Raw genomic sequence first — 22,736 nt, 5'->3', positions numbered from 1 at the left:
CAAACTGTTGCGCTTACTGGAGCCCGATGTTGGACGCCAAACTGTTGCAGCCCGTACTGCCCGTTCTGGTCCGAGGGTCAGGGTCTAGCGAGAGAGAGTGGGGATAAAGGGGAAGAGACGCGAAGAATGGAGACAAGACAGAGATTCTGATCAAGTCTCGTTTATTGAAGGGAATTCTGAGCTATTTATAGGCTTTTGCCACGTGCCTTGTAGGCGCGTGGATACCACGTGCCTTGCAGGTGTTGATATGACGTAAGCCTTATAGGCGTCTATAGCGTGGACAGCACATGCACCGCAATGTCTTGCAGGCGTGGATAGCACATGCGCCTTATAAGCATGTATGGCGTAGATAGCACGTGGACAGCACGTGAACTGCAATACCTTGCAGGCGTGGCCACCACGTGCACCTTGCAGCTGGGGGCAGTAAACAGCAACACAAAATATGTGGGATATCAGAGTGTGCTTCAGCTGTTGTAGGCTATTGAAAACCAAATCTTTCGTCAGGGTATATGGTTCCAGATGGCTGCAAAGTTGATCTAGCCGCTTTCTGCTAAAGTCGGCTCCCAACACTGGAAAGTCAAGATTTAACTCAGAATGCTTAGCTATAAGACATTCTTGAAGAAACAGGAAAATGTGGGCATCCATGCAGAAAGTCCAAGCAACTCATACTAGGCAAGACAACAAGGGGATAATCCTGAAGAACAGAAGCATCCAGTTCATCCAGCTCGCTGATCCTCAGTTGTCAGGGATATGGATACGTAATCTTCAATATGCAACACACACTCTGATGCATAGTCCTCACTTTGGACTCTGTTACTACTCATTACACACAACTACATACTACTACTGGTACATACATCACCCAAACCAGGAGACGGATGGAGGGAGGACAGCCAGAACTGTGGTGTATATACACTTTATTTAGTTGAAGAGACTAAAATGAAAGTAGTCAGAGCAATTGAAGTAATGTGCAAAAGAAGAAAATGAGAAAGAGGCAAAGCAGGAGAGTATACTGTGACTCAGTTGCTCTTAGGGTTTACTGCTGTGAACAGACACCATGACCAAGGCAACTCTTATAAGGACAACATTTAATTGGGGCTGGTTTACAGGTTCAGAGAGGTTCAGTCCATTATCATCAAGATGGGAGCATGGCAGTGTCTAGGCAGGCATGGCACTAGAGGAACTGAGAGTTCTACATCGTCATCCGAAGGCTGCTAGGAGAAGACTGACTTCTAGGCAGCTAGGACAAGGGTCTTAAAGCACACACACACAGTGACACACCTACTCCAATAAGGCAACACCTCCAAATAGTGGCACTCCCTGGGCCAAGCATATTTAAATCATCATAGTTGTTATGTAGGAAATAGGTGAGATTGAAGGGTTTTGTTTGAAGCTGACAAATGAACTAGTTTGAGCCTAGTTTAAGCCTCAGTAAAACCAAGAGAATCAGCTCCCTTCATGCCAGGATGGTTTTGTGGGGGAAGGGAGGCAGTTAGTAGAGCTGGCTGGAAAAGCTGTATTAGTATGGAAGTAAAAGGCTTATTAGATCAGTCACCATGGTGGAGGTTTCTTTCCCTTCTCATTTTAAAGACTGAACTATGGGGATGAACGTCTAACATTCTCAAAATATTCTTTGTCATTGTCATTAACAATCAATCTACCAGGAGAGTCATCTTTGAGTCACTTTCCCAATTTTGTGCCCCCAAGCATGTGAGAATTTTTGTTGTCTTCATATAGAGTTGCAAGGGATCAGGGTTCAGAGGCAAGCAACTTCAGTGAAGGGCCTGGAAGAGTGGGAGAATGTGTGAAGGAATTTTTTAAGACAAGAATTTTGCTGTTAATACAAAATTTCTCTCAGTGGCCAACAAAGGGGTGGATAAAGTAGCTCTTAGAAGTTCATAACATGGAAACTGGCTGGGCAGTGTGTTGAGTATCGCGCTGGCTTTGGGCAGGTGATCTCAGGTCAAGAAGCTGTGTGAGGGTTATAAAAGCAGAAAATAGATGCGGCTAGCAAAGCCTTTGCCAAAGAGTGACTCACTAGCGGGGAGCTACTCTCCAAGTCTGAAGTTAAGAAAAGACAAGACATAAACAGTCACAATCTTTACCGTCACTGTCATTCTGATGGCTCAAGTGACTCAGTGTTCTGATTCCGAAATGCTTCTGAAGAGAAATTCAAAGGGGGTGGGGTGGGAGGTGGGGTGGAGGAAGGAACAGGAAAAAGTTCCTGAAACCACACAAAAAAGAAAAGAAGTCCAAGAATAACATCTAGTAAAGTTGAGGCTGAAAATCTTGAAGCATGGCCCCACCCCTTCTGTCTATTGTCCATCTGGAAGAGACCCTTTCTATATGAAAAAACAGATTCCTAGTGAGGAAAAAGTCTTCCTAAAGCCAGTGACAAGAAAGGGAAAAATGGCAGGGGTGGGTGGAGGACAGAGGGTGCGGTCCACCTGGTGCCCAGTCACTTCCTTCAGAGATGACTCCTAGTTGCCAGGTTGCACAGGAATAGTGAAGGAAGAGGACATTACTGACTTCCTGGATGCAGATCAAGGGCCCATTCCAGACATAGAGTCCTCAGCATTAGAGGCCAGAGACCCAGAGAGCACAGGATACGAGGCTGTCAAGTGCCAAAGGATAAAAGGGGATAAGAACAAGTTAAATGAAATAAAATTTTTAACAAGGAGAAGAAAAAAGAAACTGATCGTAGACACATCTGAGAGTCCAGATGGAAAAGGGGAAAGAAAGAGAAGGTTAAAACTATATCTGACTGCAAAGAGAAAGACATCGGAGGAAAAATTTAAAAAGATGATAAATAAAATTAAAAAGAAAAACAACAAAGTTAGGAAAGGGCGTATTTTAGGGTTTCCATTGCTGTGAAGAGGCACCATGACCAAGGCAACTCTTATAAAGGACAACATTTATTTGGGGCTGACTTACAGGTTCAGAGGTTCAGTCCATTATCATCATGGCAGGAACATGGCAGCATCCAGGCAGGCATGGTGCTGGAGGAGCTGAGAGTTCTACATCTTCATCTGAAGGCTGCAGGAGGAGAATGGATTCTACAATGGGTGTCGCTTGAGCGTACATATGACGTCAAAGCCCCAACTCCACAGTGACACATTTTCTACAACAAGACCACACCTCCTCCAATAAGGTCATATCGCCTAATAGTGCTACTCCTCATGGTCAAGCGTTCAAACACGTCCGTCTATGGAGGCCAAACCTATTCAAGCCGCCACAGGGGGGAAATCAAAAGAGAAATCTAAGAATGAAGATGAGGTCCAAAATTAAAGAAGGCATTGCAAAAATGTTAAAGAAAAGTCTGATTCTAAAAGAAAAGATTAGGAAAGGGGCAGAAGAGAAACAGAACACTGACTAAGACAGATGTACAGCAGCCATAGCTAAAAAACAATTCTGAAACATGGGTGGAGTATCTGAGAGAAATGCAAAGAGTAAGAAACTAGGTTTGCCATTTTTATATGGAAGTGGAATTGAGATCCCAAAACGCTGGCCTCTGTGTAACTCCCACCATCCACGCTGACCTCTGCATAACTCCCACCATCCAGAGTGAGGATGCAAGGGAAGTACCTGTCTAATGGCACAAAAGTCTATCCAGTATCAAATTTATAGGGTTGGCATTTTTTGGCAACTCTAAATACTTCTGTTTATTTAGAAACAGCACCATAAGTGCTGTTTTGAAAAAAGTAAAAGTTTTATAAGTCTATGAACTGGAAAATGAAGTCTTGTTTTCTGACTTACATAGGTAAAGAAAAGACCAAGCTAGGATGGAATTTGAGCATGTTGTTTACTATTTTAGATTAAAGCATCTTTGTACTGTGTTCCTTTCTTCCTTTTTACTTTTTCTTAAAAGATTTGTTTGTCTTATGTGAGTGCATTCTCTTGCTCTCTTCAGACACACCAGAAGAGGGCATCAGTTCCCATTACAGATGGTTGTGAGACACCATGTGGTTGCTGGGAATTTAACTCAGGTCCTCTGGAAGAGCAGGCAGTGCTCTTAACCACTGAGCCATCTCTCCAGCCCTCTTCTTTTTGTTTTGTTTTGTTTTTGAGACATGGATTTTCTATATAGCCCTTGCTGTCCTGGAACTCTGTAGACCAAGCTGGCCTTGAACTCAGAGATTCGCTTACCTCTGCCTCTCCAGTGTTGTATTGTGTTTCTTGATACAGGGTAGATATTTTAAAAAAACCAAAACCAAAACCAAAACCAAATCTATGCAGCATACATCTGGCTACATAGTGAGTGAAAGGCCACCCTGGTAACATAGCCGTTCCCTGTCTCCAGACATAATTTTAAAAAGGGTGGTGATAGGATATAGGTCAGGGGAAGAACACTTGCCTATCATGTTCACTAGGTCAGTAGTCAGTACTCAGTACCATAAAAAAAAGAAAGAAAAATATTATTGATGTTTTTGATAGTCTCACTATTAGCCATGGCTGACCTGAAAGCCAAGAACCACTTAGAAAGATCCTCCAGCCTCTGTCTCTAGATTAAAGGCACCACTACCATCCCTGGCAGTTTATACCCTGTTCAACCTAAAATATTATTTCCCAAAATTAATGTTTTGGTTGTTTTCCTCCCACAGAATAGCCCACACCTGGGGCTATTTACCTAGAGTCAATAACTAAACTTTCCTCCACATTTGTTTGCTTTAATTTTTTGACTAAAAAGCTGTTTGTTTAAAAAAAAAAAAGATTTTATTCTCTCTCTCTCTCTCTCTCTCTCTCTCTCTCTCTCTGTGTATGTGTGTGTGTGTGTGTGTGTGTGTGTGTGTATACATACACACATTCACATGCCATATTGCATATGTGGAGGTTGGAGGACAACTTTCAGGAGTCAATTTCCTCCTATCATGGGTCCCAGGGAAACAGCAAGTGCCTTTACACCTAAGCAATCTTGCTAGCCATTGGCTCAAACCTTTGAAACATTTAGATACTGTAAAACACCATCTAGGCTCATAGTTTCCACTGGAGTTGCAATCCTGGTATGATCTTTTTTTTTTTTTTTTCCGTTAAAGTGGAGTGGAGACCCACAGAATCGTCTTGGTTGCTACATCTTGGTGTAATGGTGCAGTGGTGGTGTAAGGTACTAGGGTACCTCCCACAACTGGCTGTGTGGGAAGCCATGAGTGACATCAGTGGGATGTGCTGAAGAATGGGTGTGCTTCCGGGAGTGGCCTGGGTTCACCTCTTACCCTCACTGAGAACTAGATTTCACCCACACTGTGGCTAGTGCCACTCTGCCCTTAGTGGTGATATGTGGTGCATTAGTTTTTGCCAATATGCTCCTTCTGGATAGTACCCAGAAAGCAATGAGGCTTGCAGAAATACTGTTGATGTGTGCAGCTCAAAATGATGATCTTACCAACTGTATGTTGACAATTCTCATGGCCATGTTAAATTTATTTATAGAAGTTGCAAGTTTGCTAGCAGCTGGAATCCACAGGAAGGGGTGCTCTGACTCAGCTGTTGTCCTCTCTGCTATCTGAGATCTTGCGTGTTTACTAGACTATGGAAATAATGATATGGTGCTATATTTAAAATGTTTGAATAATGTAATACCTTGGGCTTGATTTTCCTTTTGGTCAATATAACCAGTGCAGCGTTTCTCTTTCAGTACACACATAGATTTACAGTGATTGTGTCCAGATATTTTTGTTTGTTTGAAACAGAGTTTCTTTGTGTAGCCCTGGCCATCCTGGAAATCACTCTGTAGACTGGGCAGGCCTTAAATTCAGAGATCTATTTGTCTCTGTCTCCCAAGTACTGGGATTAAAGGCATGTGTCACCATTCTTGGCCTGAATAACATTGCAAAGATTAATTTATTTTATTTTTTAATGTGTATATGTCTATGTATTGGTACATGGATGCAGGTGCCCCCAGAGGTCAGAAGAGGCCACTGAATCACCTGGAGCTAGAGTTACAGGCAGTTGTGAGTGGCCTGATCTGGGTGTGGAAACTGGACTTAGATCCTCTGGAAGAGCAGCCAGTTTTCCATATCCATGTCTAAATAATAATAATAATAATAATAATAATAATAATAATAATAAACAGCAACAATAATACTCATTCTATTTTATGTATATGGTTATTTTGCCTCCATGTATGTTTGTGGTGCATATGCCTGATGCCCTCAGAGCCCAGAAGAGGCATCAGATCCCTAGGAACTGGAGTTATATAGATGATTGTGAGCTACCATGTGGATACAGAGATTTGAACCTGGGACATCTAGAAGAGCTGCCAGTGCTATTAACCACTGAGGCAACTTTTTTAAAAAAAGAATTATTTACTTATTTCACGTATATGACTACACTTTACTGTTAGCTGTCTTCAGACATGCCAGAAGACGGCCTCAGATCCCATTATAGATGGTTGTGAGCCACCATGTGATTGGTGGGAATTGAACTCAGAACCTCTGGAAGAGGAGAGCAGTCAGTGCTCTTAACCACTGGGCCATCTTAACAGCCATGTCTGAATAATCTGACAGTGTTTTAGTGAATATGAAAATTAAGGCTCAAACTAAGTTATGAGGACTTAAGCATTTTATCTAATTTTAAATTCATGAAGTAAAAATTAACATGTTTGCTTGCACAGTTTTAGGAATGTAGAGGGTGGTATCTTGAGTAGGGCAGAGGTTAAATAAAGGGACTGGAGAGACGTGAACAGTGATATGAATGTTTTTGGTTTTTTTTTTTGTTATTGTTGAATGGTTGGCATCTGTGGGATAGTGCTGAGGCAATGGGAGAAGTCCAGATCTTTGAAGAGACTCAAGCAGTTGTCATACTGTGTGCTGGACTCAGGAACTGAGCACAGGAAACACAGGTGGCTCTTTTGAGGTTCCTCTCAGCAATCTCTTTACCCAGCAGGCGTGCTCATATCCACACTGTAGGATTTGGGGGCTTGTTTGTCGTTTTGCTTTTTTGTTTGAATTTTTTTCTCTCTAATATTTTCCTACCTTACGCAGGAACTTTCCATCCCCTTACTATTCCTTCTTGCTGGCTGAGATTATGGAAGTGCTGTCGCTGTGCCTATGAAGTTTAACTTTGACTCTGCTAAAGTAACAGAGCTTTAAAGCTGTCTTTGAGATAAAGTAGTCAAAGCATGAAGATTGGTTTCATTTTAAAGTACACAATAATATGTTCCCAATGCTGAGGTTTTATAGTTTTTATAATTATGGAAATACTTAATAGATGCTTGCTTTTGTCCTCTCAGCTTTGAAATGTTTGTCACAAAGCCTGCTCATGATTTTTTGGTTGAGATTGTGATGACATGTCTTTCATTGCCTGTGGTCCCTCTGAGACAAAACACTGAAGCAGCAGAACTCACCTTCTGTTTGTGGGAAACAGGATAGAAAGTGTGTCTGTCTCTGTGTATGTCTGTGTGTGTGTCTGTGTGTGTCTGTGTGTATGTGTCTGTGTATGTGTCTGCGTGTGTGTGTGTGTGTCTGTCTGTCTGTCTGTCTGTCTGTCTCTGTGTGTCTGTGTGTGTGTGTGAGAGAGAGAGTTGGGGCAGCAGAAGCTTGCTTCCTTACAGTCCTCTAGTAGGGTGTTTTTGCCTTTCTTGTATAAATCATAATTTAACTTTCTTAAGACATTTGTAAGCTTTTTTTAATATGGAGGAATTATTTTGAGCTTTTAACAAATGAAGGCAATATATTTGGTTGGAGTGAATACTATTTTTTTTTTTTTTTTGGTAAATTACTATTTATTTGGTAATTTAGAAGTAAAATTAAAATTGCTATTTATTTGGCAATTCAGGAATAACCATCAACCATTTCAAAGTACAGGTGATAACATCTAAAATAATGAGCATTCTAGCCAGAAAAATTTCCATGTGAAAGGGTTTTGTGGTTTTTTTTTTTTCTTTAAATGTTACTATTAATTTCTAGTTTTTGTTTGTTTTGCTTTTGCACTGTGGTTGAAGAAAGAATTTTAGGTTTATTATTCCTACTTTTGGAAAGTTTTTGGTTTTGGTGCTGAGATTAAAGCCTGTGGGTCACACATGCCCAGCCCAGCCAGTCCTGTACTGCCGAATTACAACACTCCTCCAACCCTGCTTTATGAAATACCTGAGGTTCTGGTACTCCCTGTGAGTGCTCAGAATTAAAGGGGATTCCCTACTGCTACATTTCAACAGGGACAACTACAGAGATGTCAGTTATTAGCTTCACGGACTGCTGCATGTGAGAAGAACAAGATTGTTAACCAGGAGCTCTTTGCAACAATGTAAACTGTACCAGACTTCTCCTTAGATGGGGCATTCCAACTCACCAGCACAGAAGAGAAACCTTTTCCATACTCAGCAATTAACCTGCAACACCTTTGCTTTTTCACCATCTGTCGGCAACATATTATTTGGTTGTTCTTTTTCCCACAGAAGACTAAAAGGAGAGTTCAAGGAAGGATATTAACTTTGTTTCCATCTTTGAAATCCTGGAAATGGTGTTTCGTAAACAAGAATAGGACTGGCGTGCTGGCAGTGGATGGTGGTTTGGAGTTTTTCCTCTCCCTGTTTGTGCATTCCTTTCTGTTTCGTGTGGACATATTAATATTTGTTGTGAACCTATATTTTCCTTTGGTGTTGTCATTATAGGACAGGAATTTCCCCTACTTTATCATCTTTCCTCCCTATTTTTAGCCATTTCATAGTCATCTAATATGCTGGTACATCAATTATTATATAATTTGATGTAAAAATAATGTTTAATAAATGAAAGGCTGTTTATCTGATTTTAAAGGAATACAGATTAGTATATAAAGTTCATACAGTATTGAGAAATTTAACATGATGCCTTTAATTTTTTCACCCAGGTGAGCTTAATAGTTTGGTGCTCTGTTTCCTAGGATTTTTCTTACTTATCACTTCTCAGATATAATTCACTTCTCAGTCTCTAATCTGCGCTACTAATAACAATAGCAGCAACAGGATGAAAAATCTCCTTGTGTTACATAATGTTAAAAAATCTGTTGTATGACTTTTTAAAAAAAGTATTTACTTATTTTGCTATTTTATGTGCATGAGTTTTGCCTGCATACATGTATGCATACCACATGTGCGTTTGGTGCCTGTGGAGGTCAAAAGAAGACATCGGATTCCTTGGGATGGGAGTGAACTTCCATGTGGGTGCTGTGAATCCAACCTGTGTCCTCCGGGAGAGCAACAGATGCTCTTTTTAAATTAATTAGTTAATTTTATAACCCGATTGCAGTTTGTTTTCCCTCCTTCCTCTCTTCCCAGTTCTCCCCCTCCCCTCCCCTTTCCACCCTCAACCACTCCTCCATTTTTTTTCTGAAAAGGGGAGGCCTCTCATGAATCAATCAGCCCTGTCACATTAAGTCGCAGTAAAATTAGGAGCATCCTCTCCTATTGAGGCTAAATGAGGCAGCCCAGCAAGAGAAAAGGATGCCAGGCAGCAGAGTCAGAGACAGCTCCTGCTCCTGCTGTTAGGGTTCCCACATGAAGATCAAGCTGTATACAATTGTAACACATACGCAGAGGGCCAAGGTCAGTCCCATGCAGGCTGGCGATTCAGTCTTTGTGAGCCCTATGGACCCAGGTTAGTTGATTTTGTGGGTTTTCTTATGGTGTCCTGCAACAAGTGCTCTTGACCTAAGTCAACTCTCCAGCCCTAAGATGACTTTTTTTTTTTGTTTGTTTTAAATTTACATTATGAAAATTTCCAAACTTCCATGGGGTAGAGGGAATGGTCTAATATATTCTATATACAAATTACCTGCTTTCAGCTCTTATTGGCTCAGCTAGTCTTGTGTCATCTATGTCCCTATGGTTGGATTTATTTGTGTGTGTGTGTGTGTGTGTGTGTGTGTGTGTGTGTGTGAGGCTGGCCTTGAACTCAGAAGATCTACCCTCTTCTGCCTCCTGAGTGCTGGGATTAAATGTGTGTACCACAATCACCCAGCCCAATATTGAGTGGTTTATATAAGTGGATCAGATAAGTAAGTTCTGGGCCCTCCATGTCTTTGATGTCAAGCCTGGTGTTTTTTCCCTAGGCTTAGCTGAGTACAGTGGTTACTCAGAAATGGTTTCTAGGTTTCTGAACATTTTAAGTTGATTCAGTGTTCAGTGTTTCTTGGAGGAATGGTTCTCCTGTGCACAGTTCCCTGCTTAGTGGGCATTTTCACTTAAGTGGGGCATTGAATACTCACCATACTGCATCTGACCACTGGTGAGAATGTGGGTGAGGTGACTGACTAGTGGGACTTGTGGTGCTAGAAATCCTTTAGAGACAACCTTGCAGGTGCATATATTCCTCTCACCAAGAAGTGGAGCATGTGGCGCCTCTCTAGAACACAATACACAGGGAATAGTTTGTGGGCACTCTAGGGACAAGTCTTGAAGAAAGACCAAGATCTCTGCCTTCCTCCATTTTGGAACCCAGCCATCATGGAAGACGAGGTCTATGCATGTGTAGAAAAACCAAGGATTTTGGCAGAGCTTCTAGCAATGGCCAGCACCATCTTGTCAGCAGTGGGATCAAGTTATCCTAGAGCAGGGACTTTGAGTCTACAGTCCTGAACAGCCTTAACTATGGAGCCATGAGCTGCTTTGAACACTGCTCAGCACACAAAATTCTCAGCGACCAAAGCACCCTTGCTGCATTCATCTACTGGGTGGTGGTGCTTTACTGTGCAGCACGAGGTGATTGAATCACCTGAGCAGGGTCCCCTCGTCATACACCTGCTGTCATTATTGAAGTTATTTTGAGTGGGAAGTTTCACACAGGTGTCACTCTTTGTCTTAGTTACTTTTTATTGCTGTGAAGATACACTATGACCAAGACAACTTGTAAAAGAAGCATTTAACTAAGATTCATGGTTCCAGAATGTTAGAGTCCCTGATCATCACGGCAAAGGATATAACGGCAGGCAGCAGGTAGGCAGGCAGGCAGGGAGGCAGGCAGCAGGCAGGCAGGCAGGCAGCAGGCAGGCAGGCAGGCAGCAGGCAGGCAGGCAGGACTCTAGAGCACTAGCTGAGAGCTTACATGCTGAGGCAACTATGAGGCAGGGAGGCAGAGCAAGAGCTAACTGGGAATGGTGAGACCTCAAAGACCATCCCAGTGACACATCTCTTCCAACAAAGTCACACCTCCTAATCCTTCCCATGATAAGGGTGTGTGTGTGTGTGTGTGTGTGTGTGTGTGTGTGTGGTGACCAAGTAGTCAAATATATGAGCTTATGGGGCCATTCTCATTCAAACCACCACACCCTTTCATCTTGTAATCTTGGAGAACTTCATCTTGAAAAGCAGATTTAGGTGAGGTTAGATTTAGCTTGTTCTCTACAGTGGTGGTAGACCTGCTATCATAGTGGTCATTGGTCTAGAAGATGTGGAGTGACATTGTTGATTCCAGTGACTTCAGAGGCACTGGTGGTGACTTAAGATATAATTCATTTCATAGGGTCTTCTGGAAGGGGGCGGGTTTAGACATGGGGATGTTTAGACATAATAGAAGAAAGAAAGGCTTACAGCATAGAGCTTGAAGGATGTGACATTTGTTCCAGATGCAGGCCTTAACCCATAGCTCTATCTTTAAACACACACACACACACACACACACACACACACACACACACACTATGAACACGTGAACTCATACACATGAACCCTTCATAGGTACATCCATTACACATGTACATAGATACATACATGCATGCACATACACATTCCTTAAAGCTCATTGGTTTTAAGAACTGACACCTTAGTATTTCTTAGTTCTGATACACAACGACACCAATGGAACTGAGGTGCTTTTGTTTGTTTGCTTGCTTATTTTTCCCCTAGCCAGTAAGCTACATGTACAATTAAGTGGGTTTATTTGGTTTGCAGATTTCATATTTGGATTCTTCAAGTACATTTACTTGTTAATTTGTGTTATGTGTGGTATATATGTGATGTGTGTGTGGTGTGTGTGTGTGTGGTGCAAGGCCAGAGGACCAAGAAGGAGTCAGTTCTTTCTATTATGTGAGTTCTGACAAAACTCAGTGTAGTGAGAATTTTGGAATTTTGGTTTCTTTTAAAAACACAAAACTATCATAAAAATATGTTTTTGCTTTAATCCCAGGTGTGGGATATGGGGTGGCTTCAGATTGTCCACGGCTGCTGACTATGCTCTGGCAGGAACATAAATTTGCCAGCTGCAGATAGTTTCTTTGTGTGACTTTGGAATTCTGGGGACTTTTCAGAGGGTAGATAAATGCTAGGGCCCTGAGGCGGTTGAGGGAGGTGAGTTGTTGTTGCTTGTGATTTGTTAAGTGGGCAAAGAAACAACAACAACAACAAATTAAATATCCTGACTTTGTAGGTCAAACTTGTTCCAAAGAACTCGACACCCTAACCAACAGGAAGTAGTCTAATGACATCCCTTTCTTTACTCAGCCCCTGACTTTATTCAGGGATCTCTTTCCTTTGTCTTCTGTCTTTTTTTCTCTCTTATCTAGTGTCAGGGTGAAAGGGTGGAAGAAAAGGGGTGGAAAAAGGGTGGGAGAAAAAACCTACAAAGTAGCAAAAGACTGGCTACAAGTCAGGCCATCATGCTTTGCGGCAAACGCGTCTTTCCCTGATAAACCATCTCACAAGCCCACATTTTTCTTCCTTTTTTTTTTTTTTTTTTTTTTTTTTAAAGTTGGTCTTCTTGTATTTTCAGTGCCCAGTTTTGAGCTATGAAAAGATTCTTGTCCTAAGCCTCTGAATGTGCCTCAGGGCACTTGAATTGTTTTTCTGGCTCAGGCTGAGTCCTCTTCTCTTGGGCTTCCAGGGTTTGTTGAAGACTATTGTACTTCTTCTTTCCCACCTCCTTCTGTCTATCTGTGGCTCACTGTAACTGTGGGATCCAGAAGCCTCTGCCCTTGTTCCAGCTCTGAGCTGGAAGAGTGTCATGAAGTCACATGATGTTTGGAAGAAAACGGGGAGAAAAGTCCCTCTGATCTTTTCCAGACCAATAAACCCTCGTCTGCTGTCTGCAGGCTTCACTAGGCAATCTAGGCAAAACTTGAATTGTAATCCTTCCCCCTCTGCCTGCCAAGGGTGAAGCTAGAGATACACACACACCTGGCTTAACCCATAGAATCTTAAGTGGTGAGCAATAGGGTCCCTCCACGTGGAGACCAGACCCTGTGGAGATGCAGACAATGGAAGCCAAGGGGAATCTTGCCAGGCCCATTGGGGCTGGGATAGTATTTCAGTATTGGTTGGTAAGATTCAGCACATGTAGGGTAGTATGGTGGGTTACCCAGGAAGGGACTGTCTAGGCCATCTGGTTAAACTGCTTTCTTTAATGACAATGGCTGTAGTGGTGACAGTTAAAGCTGTGATTTAGGAGGGGAAGGGGCATATGCATATATCACAGATAATTTGGATAGCAAAAATTAGACACCAAGTATTCTAATCCTAGGACTCTTTCCCCTGAGTTAAGAAGTCATAGGAACAGGGGAAACTTTGTCTAAGGCATTAGTAGATTGCATGTGACCGTTATTCCTGAATAGTTCTGTTAAATAGATGATTTGTTCAAAGGGCCAGTGTCTTCAGCTTGGAGGCCATGGACCTAAAAGTTGATATGAAACAAATTTCAGTTTAATGGAGAGGGAGGGAATACACACACACACACACACACACACACACACACACACACACATATATATATATGAAAGATCCATCTGCTTCCCAGTCTCTCCCACTTATCTTTCGTTTCGTATTTATATCCTCATATTTTGCATTGCTGATTAATCAAATAGAGCTGTCTTGTATTTTTATACTGGGTTAATCATCTAGACCACTAAAGGCCTCTTTGCAATCAGGGAGGTTTACCCCTGTGACTTCTCAGAGTCACCAGGCCTCTACTTTAGATGGCTGCTGCTTTCCTCAAGGAATTGAGGGTGATGAATAAGCTAAATGTAACCATGGAAACATGAGCCTAATGGCTCAACCTTATTTCATATACTGGATTGAACTATCTGAAATTCAGATGTGCACTCTTTAATCCCTGCACCGAGGAGACAGAGGCAAGAGGATCTCTGTGAGTTTGAGGCCAGCCTGGTCTACATAACCATAGGATAACCCTAACAACATAGAACTTGTCTCAAAAAGAAGAAGAAGAAGAAGAAGAAGAAGAAGAAGAAGAAGAAGAAGAAGAAGAAGAAGAAGAAGAAGAAGCAGCAGCAGCTAGGGCTAGCATATACATGGAAGTCATGAAACAAATTTGGGGAGTTGTTTTTCTCTCTGCCTTGCTGAGACAGGGCTTTTCTTGTCTCTGTCTCTTTGTACTGTAAGCTAGCTGGGCTGTGAACTTCAAGCTGATCTTGTTTTTGCCTTTCATCCCACAGTAGGGGTGTTAGATTACAGATTGAAGCCATGGTAGCACCCAGCTTTTTGTTGGTTCTGGGGATCAGATTTAGGTTGTCAAACTTGTGAGGCGAGTGCTGTCACCTGCTGAGTCCAGAAATACATTTTTTTTTTTAAAAAAAAAAATACATTTATTTATCCTTTTCTTTTTAGTGTTGCCCTTGCTGTTTTGAGACAAAACAGCCCAGGCTGGTCTTGGACTTGCCATCCTCCTGCCTCAGCCTCTCCAGTACTAGGATACTAGGATTGTAGCACTACCAAGCCAAACACACTGAGCTCCTTCTGAAGTTGGGGGTATATTGGAGGGTGTAATTTCTGCTCTCCTTATTCACTTTATTGATCTATGTGCCTTGTCCCTTTGCAGACACCGCACTGTTTTATTACAGCACCGAGAATACTCTGGGGCCTTACACGTTTACAGTGAGCACATTCCCACTCTGAACACGCAACCATTTTGACACTGGGTTTCCTATCCTGTAGAGTGATTTTTTTTCCCACCTTAGTTTTTTAAACTTACTGTGTCATGGTCGTTTATTATGAAATACTTCAATGTATATTTTCAAAACATAAGAACGTTTTAAGGTAACGGTCAACAAGCTTATAACTGAAACATGATGATCTAGTTTATCATCTGTATTTAATGGGTTGACCCATTATTTATCCTTTAGAGGACTAAAAACGACAAAAACACTAAATGCTTCCACCCCAGGATGCAATCGAAGGGCAGAATTTTGTTTAGTAGCTGTGGCTCTTCCACCTCCTCTGATCTCCAACACAGCTTTTTATGACATCTGGCACCTCTGGAGAATACAGCACCCTCTCTCAGGAGTGTTGTTCTCATTTTTGGAAACACGAAAGAAACCCAAAATGAGATTGTGCCTGTTGTTGTTGTTGTTGTTTAGGGTATAAGACAGGGAATAAGACCTGAGCATACCACGGTGCGAGACATGCAGCTTCCATCTGCCACTACTGGTGACTTTAATTTTGATCGCTTAGTGAAACACTTACCTAATATTCATGACTGTAAAAACGGCAGTTTTATAATTTGGCGGGCATACAAAGAAATGTATGTTTAATTTCTAACGTGTTGATTCAGTGAAGCAGAGTTAGCGCTGAGGAGGTCTTGGAAACAGTCCTTTCAGCGCGCTAAGATCTCTGCGCAAACGACTTACCTCTGGGAGCTTCGATCCTATGCTCTGTGATGTGAACTAGGATCGAGGCTCTCCCCGGGTTCCCCTGGGACGCCGGCTACTGCGGGCCGCGCACGGATTTCTCTGCAGCAAAGGGCGCGTGTCCGTGCCCGCGCACACCTGTTCGTGCCCGGGGTCCCGCAGGTCCGGCCGCCACGCGCTGGCTGTAGCGCCCCGCCGCAAGCTCCTCCTCCGTGGCCGCGTCCACCCGTAGGCGGCCTGGCACAGGCAGACACGCGGCGACGGCGACGGCGGCGGCGGCGACCCTGGGCCCAGGCGGCGGCGGGAAGGGGCGGGCGCACGGATGGGCGCGACCGAGGCCGGAGGCACCAAGAGCCGGAGGCTGCTGTCGGTGCTGCGGCGGTGGCGCGTGGGCCGGCGGCTGCGGAGGATGCGATCGGCTCTCCGGGCGGAGCGGGGTGAGTGTGAGCCCGGTGGGCACCCGGGCGGGCACTGTGGGGAGGCAGCGAGTACTGGGACGCCAGGCAGAAGCCAAGCCCGAGGTTCCCAGACTCAGACAGGGCAGGGGCTGGTCCCCGTGCGCTCCCCTCCCCCGCGTCTGCCGGCTTGGTTCTGTCTTGGGGGAAATCCTGGGAGACACGCGACAGAATCTCACGCAGGTTGGCTCCCCTCCTCGACCCCACACCTGGCCCAGTCCCTGCAGTGCGGTACCTTTGGGGCGTTGATACGATCCCCCCCCCCCCCCCCAGGCTTCCTTCCACTTCTCCCCGCCTGCACTCAGCCCAATCCTTTTTCCAACCTGTAGGCGCTCGGAGCTTCCAGGTTACTCCGAAGCGCCGCCGCAAGGAACTGCTTTCCAGGTACAAGGCATCCTGTCCTTACAGGGGCCTCTATCAGCTGCTCATCATGATCTGGACTCCTGCCATTCATTTTTATCCAGCCCCTCCCTCTGCCAAGACCCGAAGGGAACAAGATAGGCACATGAGACCATTTCCAGAGAGCGAGGCCGACATTACACTCCTAATGCCACCCATCCTTGGGGAACTGGGCTGGTAGAGGAAGACCTGAGGCACAGCCACAGGGGAGCCCCAGACCTGTTGGGTTACTCCAGTAAGCTGGGAACAGGGTCTGCCGGCAAGGAGAACAGGCCAGGCTTCCAGGAGCTCAGCAAGGGGAAAGTGAGAGTTGTACAGCAAGGATTGAGGCCTGGGAGGAAGAGTCGACATTTTATATCCGTGAGAAGGAAGGCTTCTGAGTAGGAAACGACACGATCTACTGGCTCATGGTTTCTTAGCCAGCAATGGCCATGCCCTTATTTCTCAGCCTGGCAGACTGCCATCCAAACACTTCTCCGGAAGTCTTTCCTGCCACCTGTAACCTCTTCGTTAGGAATTCATCCCGTGCAGGGCATTTGTGTCTGTCTGTCTGCTGTTACAGATCACACCTACCCCAGCTCTTTTTGCCTTTTCTACCAGGTGAAGGGCGAGGTAGGGGTGTGGGGTGTGAATGTGTGTGTGTCTCCTTTTTGTCTGTTTCTGTCATCTAAAGATCCTTCTTCTGTGAGGCTGACATGCCTTGATTTCTAAAATGGCTGACAGCTCCAGACCTGAAGCAGATTCCAGCAGAGTCCCATGATGACATAGTCATCCCTACCTCTTACCTCGTTGCTTAAATATAATTATTAAATATTAAACAAACAATAGAAAGAATTAATAACTATAACATGCTGACACAGTAGGGAATATAAAATTTGACAAAGATCAATAATCTTGCAAGTATTTATTTAAGGCTGCAGACACAAGCTTTTGTGGGTGGTAAAGAGACCCTTCAGCCTGTCATCACCACCTTGCTGACTCCTAAAGTTTGTGTTTCTACTTTAATTAATATGCACATAAAACTTCCTCCGTATGTTGACCAAGATCTGCTGCTGATACCCAGTAGGGCTAGGGATGCCAGGGATGATCAGCTCTTTTTTTTTTTTTAGGTTGCTGGGAGTGGGGATAGCAAAAGGTACTCCTCCAGAGACAATTCCTTATACATCATCTATATCTGGATAGGAAGGAATGAATAGTTTTATAGTGTTAAAACCAGTTATTTTTATAATTTTAAAACTAGCTCTAGCCTTACCTTTAATCCCAGTACGTGGGAGGCAGAGGCAGGGGCATCTTTGTGAGTTAGAGAGCAGCCTGGTCTACATAGTGAATTCTAGGACAGAAAGGGTTATATAGTGAGTCTCAAGAAAAACAGAACAAAACAAACAAACAAATATAATTCTGTACTGAATGCACAGTATCCTCTACTTCTGTTCCCAGTTCCCATCTTATGGTTCATCCACAACTTTTCAGGCTATACAGTATTCCTGTACACTTCTCTACTATTCGTTTTTCTTCTCATTCCCTAAACATCTTGGGAATAAGACTATTATGACACGACTATTAATTATACATAATAGATTAATTCAAACAAGATCTTGCTCAAATTTTTACCTATTCTTTTTTTTTTTTTTTTCTGAGACATGGTTTCACTATCTAACTTTGGCTGACCTGAAACTCCCTAGATCAGAACTCACGGAGACCCTGCTACCTCTCCCTCCTGAGTGCTGGGATTAAAGGTGTGTGCTATCACAGCACCTAGCTTTGGTCAGATCTTGAAAAAAGGCCCTAGAGGAAGAAGGTAGGTGTTGCTTAATTCCTTTACTTTGTATTTGAGAAGATTCAAGAGATGTTAAAAGACTTGCTGGAGGCCTCCTAGCAAGTAAATGCCTAACTCAGGCATGACTATCTATAGATCACCCACTCTGCCATGTCTCCCAGCACAGAATAGACAGATTCCCACATACTCATAGAGGGGAGAGGTAAGATGAACAAACACCCAATGAAAGAAATCCATAGTTTGGTTTATCTGGTTCTGCAAAGCATGATCTGATTTTTTTTTTTTCACAATGACATCACTATCACTTGAACACCTCGAGCCACATTCTCTGATGGTGGTCAGGCTACAATTTTAGTCTGCTGCTAATGAGTGGCACACAATGAGACAGTGTGATCTTGGCCAGGGGCTCTTAATCTTTCTAAAACTCAGCCATTTATCATCGGAAAAATGGGGATGCTAATTCTCATGGCCTTGTAGCTGTGCTAATTAATGTTTGCCTAGCACACAGCCTCAGAAAAGGCTAGTTATTATTTTTATGAATGTTAGTACAGATCTTACACCTCAAATATGGGTAGTCATGGGGCTGAAAAGTTCAGTAAGTTGTGAGAAAGACTATAACTTGAGTCGGAACAGCTAGGTCTTTAGCAACATCCTGCTGTCTCCCAACTCAACCCTCCCCAAGAGCTATAGGGGAGAGGAAAGTGGTTTCTAGGAACTCTTGGCATCTTTTAGTGCACGCTGCTTTTCCAGAGAACTGGAGTTTGGTTCCCAGCACCCATGTCATGAATGCTTGTAAGTTTCAGGGGATCAGCTTCTGGCCTCCGTGGACACCCACTCCCATCCCCATAATATATTTAATAAAAATAAAATATTAAAATGTATGTACTTTGAGTATTTATAATTGTACTTACAATGTAAACACTGAGAGGGACAAGCACGGGATAAAAGGCTATATGCTTTTGTTATTGTTTGGTCTTAAAGGCTCTTACCACCTCGACCTCTGAAGCTTTATGCTAATTTATTTCTGCCAGTGGCAACCAACATTCTTGATTCCTTTCTGTATTCTGCTAGGCATTTTTTTTTTTTTTTTGTTTAAAATTAGCTAAGTTTATTCCTTGACAATTTTATACAAGTGTATATTCCATTCTGATAGTGTTAGATGTTTTAATGCTTGCCCACTTGATATGTATAAAATGGTGCTTCAGGCCCTTTTATTGCGTTGTGGTTTTGGAGACAGGATCTCGTGTATCTCAGGCTGGCCTTGAACTTCTGATCCTTCTACTCAGTATCCCAAATGCTGCACGTAGGCATGATCCCAATAGGCATGCATGGCCGTGACAGCCGTGGCCACCATGGTCATTTGTCTTTTAGAAAATCGAGTTCCTTTGATAAATAGCAGATCTAAGTATCTTTTCACAAACATTGGCTGCTCAGATGAGCCTCTGTGAGAAGCTTGGTGCTGTCTTTTCCTACCCTTTTATTTGGTGGTTTGTCTTTTCCTTTTTCTCTCTTTATAGGGAGTCTTTAAATATTCTGGGTTCTAACCAGTTACTCAGTTTAGATTTAATTATGTAGTATTTTTGTTTTCTTTGAGTTCTGGGATCAAATTCAAGGCTTCTCCATGAATGGGAATATGATCAAGCTGTGCAAAGTGGAAATTAACCCTTGCATTGCATCCGTCCTTCCCAGATTTTTTTTTTTTTAATCACACCTCAAAGTTGTTAAGTGTATAGAAAAGGGACCGCCCAGAAGGTAGATGTATTTCTGTAACCCGAAAACTTCTCTGGCCCTTGGGATTATGCTAATCAGCCCCGACTTCCTCTCACAAGAGACCACCTCACTTTGCTGGTGCCTGAGATATGCTCTTTCCTGGGAAGACACAGCTGGAACCAGCTCGGTCCGTACCAGCAGATACTGTTTTCCAGGACAAGAGAGCAGAACACATGTCAGTTTAATCGCTAGCTTGGCTTCTTGTTTCTAACAGTGTGTTCTTTTTCTCTTTTAAACACATTAAATGAGGGTGATGGTTACTGGCATTAAACAAGATTGCAAATATAAAAGGAGTTTAGAGGCTGAGCAGATGGCTCATCGAGGAAAGTGTTTACTGAATAAACAGGAGGACCTTACTTTAGATCCTGAGAACCCATGTAAGAACTGTGTGTGACAGATCCTATCTGTCGACCTAGCTCCTGAGCACACCTGCATGTACATGTATTCATCACACACACACACACACACACACACACACACACACGCACGCACGCACGCATATTCATGCACATACATACAAACATAAAATGTAATATAGTTGTCCCTGACCACTTTGCCTGAGAGGCAGAATTCACTGGCTGATGGTCTCAGGCCCAGTTCCTTCTCCTGACACATGTTCTGTGCACAGGTACATACTGAGGGAGGCTCCTCACATCAGCCTCCAGATCTGTCTCAGCAGTTTCTAGATGTACAAATACTCCACACTACTTTAGAGTCACCAAGTCAGAAACTCTAGAGGCAGAGCCCTGAAGTCTGTCCTTTAAAAAGCCACGAAGTGACCCCAATACAAACTAAAATTCGTGAAACTGACCTGTGAATGGACAAGGGCTTTCGTCCAGTGTGCACCTAAGCTGCAGCTCTTCATTTGCCAACTTGTGGCATGAGTTAGTTACCAAGTATTTCTTGGGGTCCCAAGCTCACAGCAATACAGGAGGATTATGGGATGTAGCTCTTTCTTTCCAGGGCTACTGTGAATGACATGAAGTACCCTGGCTCTGCTGCTACTTGTCTGTGCAGCTTCTGGCAAATTATCTTGCCTCTCACTCTCATTGGGATTGTAACATATATGTAGTACTGTGTGCCAGCTAAACAGAGCATATGTCTGTCTGTCTATCTATCTATCTATCTATCTATCTATCTATCTATCTATCTATCTATCTATCTATCGTCTATATTTAAATGTGTGTGTGTGTGTGTGTGTAGATGTTAGGGGAGCACTTTCAGGCATTGGTTCCTCCGCCCACTTTGTAGAGTCAGGGTTTCTCTTGTTTCTCCAGACGGGCTTGCTCCAGAGGTTCTAGGAGACCGTCTTGTCACTGGCCTTGTAGGAGAGCTTGGATTACTGATGAATTCCAGTGCATCTGTTTTTTTTTTTTTTTTTTTTTTTTTTTTTCTTGTGGGCTTAGAGCTGTGATTCTCAACCTTTCTAATGCTGTGACCCTTTAATACAGTTCTCGTGTCGTGGTGACCTCATCCGAAACTATTATCTCCATTGCTACTTCATAACTTTAATTTTGCTACTGCGATAAATCATAATGTAAATAATGCATTGGGATATCTGACATGTGACCTCTGTGAAAGGGTCATTCAAACACCAATGGGTTTGTGACCCAAATGTTGAGAACTGCTGGTTTAGGGATTCAAATGCCTGTCCTCAGGCTCACAGTGCTAGCCCTTGTTTCCACTGAGATGTCTTCCTGGCCTCCACTACCTTGTTTTACAGTCTCCATTTTAGGAATAAGAAAAAGGCCAAATCAGAGCAGGGTTGAATAATGCTTCACAGTGACATATAGTTGGTACCCTAGGATTTGAACCCAGGGAGCTTGATGTGAGCATGCTTGCATTAAAGCCACTGCTTTGGCAAATGAGTTCTCCAGTAAATTTACACAAATGACAATAAAAGTTAACTGCTTCCCTTCCTCTTGACTGGTAGCTTGGCTTCCTGGTAATTCTGCCTTCCTCGTAGCCAGGTTGCCTGTCCCCTTCTGTGGCTAGTCTCCAAGTTTACTTGGCTTCGCGTCCCTACTGCTCAGGGTGACTTTTCTCTCTATTTTGCCTCCTTAACTGCCATTTGGGTGCTCAGAGCAAACCAAACAGATTTAGCTGGGTGGAGAAAGACGAAGTGTGGTACTTCTGAGAAGCCAGCTCTCTTTTCTTCATCTCAGCATGCATGTGACTCAGAAGTGGCTTCTAACAAGAGAGGGACTGTGCAGAACTGCAGAGGGGCTTAGTGGCTAGTGGAGTTGCCGGAAGCATTCCCTAAACCCAGTTATTGAGACAGAGTGTCACACCATGACTGGCTATTTAGAATGGCTTTTGTTATGAGTCTATTTGAAGCTTGGGGTCAGAGATATCAGTTGGTGGAAAGATCCAAGGCTTGGGTGTGTTTGTTCTTGTTCCTGAATGAGGCACGGTCTTGAGTCTAACTGTGAGGCAGGACAAGATTTCAGAGAGCTTGTCTGACTCTGGCTGGAATGGCCTGAGGATCAGAGAACTAAGGTTTTGGTAAATATTGTGTCACAAGAGAATGGTAAGCCCCTTTCTATTTAATAAGACGTTCAAATCTTATTCAGCCTAATTTTTAAAAAAGGGAAAGAAATGTTACCCATATACAGTGGTCCAGGCCTGTAGTTCCAGTGCTCAGGAGTCTGATGTGGGAGGACCACTGAATCTGGGGCCCTATCTTTAAAAAGTGGGAGGAGGAGATAAAATCTGTGTGTGGCAGTGCAACCCTGTAGTCCCAGCACTTGGGTGCTGCAAACAGAAGGATTCCAAGTTTGAGGTTAGCC

At 43.3% G+C, this 22,736-nt stretch overlaps 1 protein-coding gene across 2 annotated transcripts in view; it reads left to right on the top strand.

The window, feature by feature from the left end:
• The first annotated feature begins 15,846 nt into the window (after window positions 1-15,846).
• Window positions 15,847-22,736, top strand: part of Dnajc6 (DnaJ heat shock protein family (Hsp40) member C6) — a 146,061-nt gene continuing 139,171 nt past the window's right edge. The window contains exon 1 of one of the 2 annotated variants that reach the window (XM_076934609.1): window positions 15,847-15,983. In XM_076934609.1, the coding sequence (XP_076790724.1) occupies window positions 15,869-15,983 (115 nt within the window). In that variant the 5' untranslated portion in view covers window positions 15,847-15,868. The remainder of the gene's footprint in view (window positions 15,984-22,736) is intronic. The other variant, XM_034502410.2, reaches the window with a different exon arrangement.

Source organism: Arvicanthis niloticus, chromosome 5 (genome assembly GCF_011762505.2).
Source record: "Arvicanthis niloticus isolate mArvNil1 chromosome 5, mArvNil1.pat.X, whole genome shotgun sequence".
NCBI classification, from domain to species: Eukaryota; Metazoa; Chordata; class Mammalia; order Rodentia; family Muridae; genus Arvicanthis; species Arvicanthis niloticus.
The sequence above is the reverse complement of the archived record's forward strand: the minus strand, read 5'-3'. Positions and strand labels throughout refer to the sequence as shown.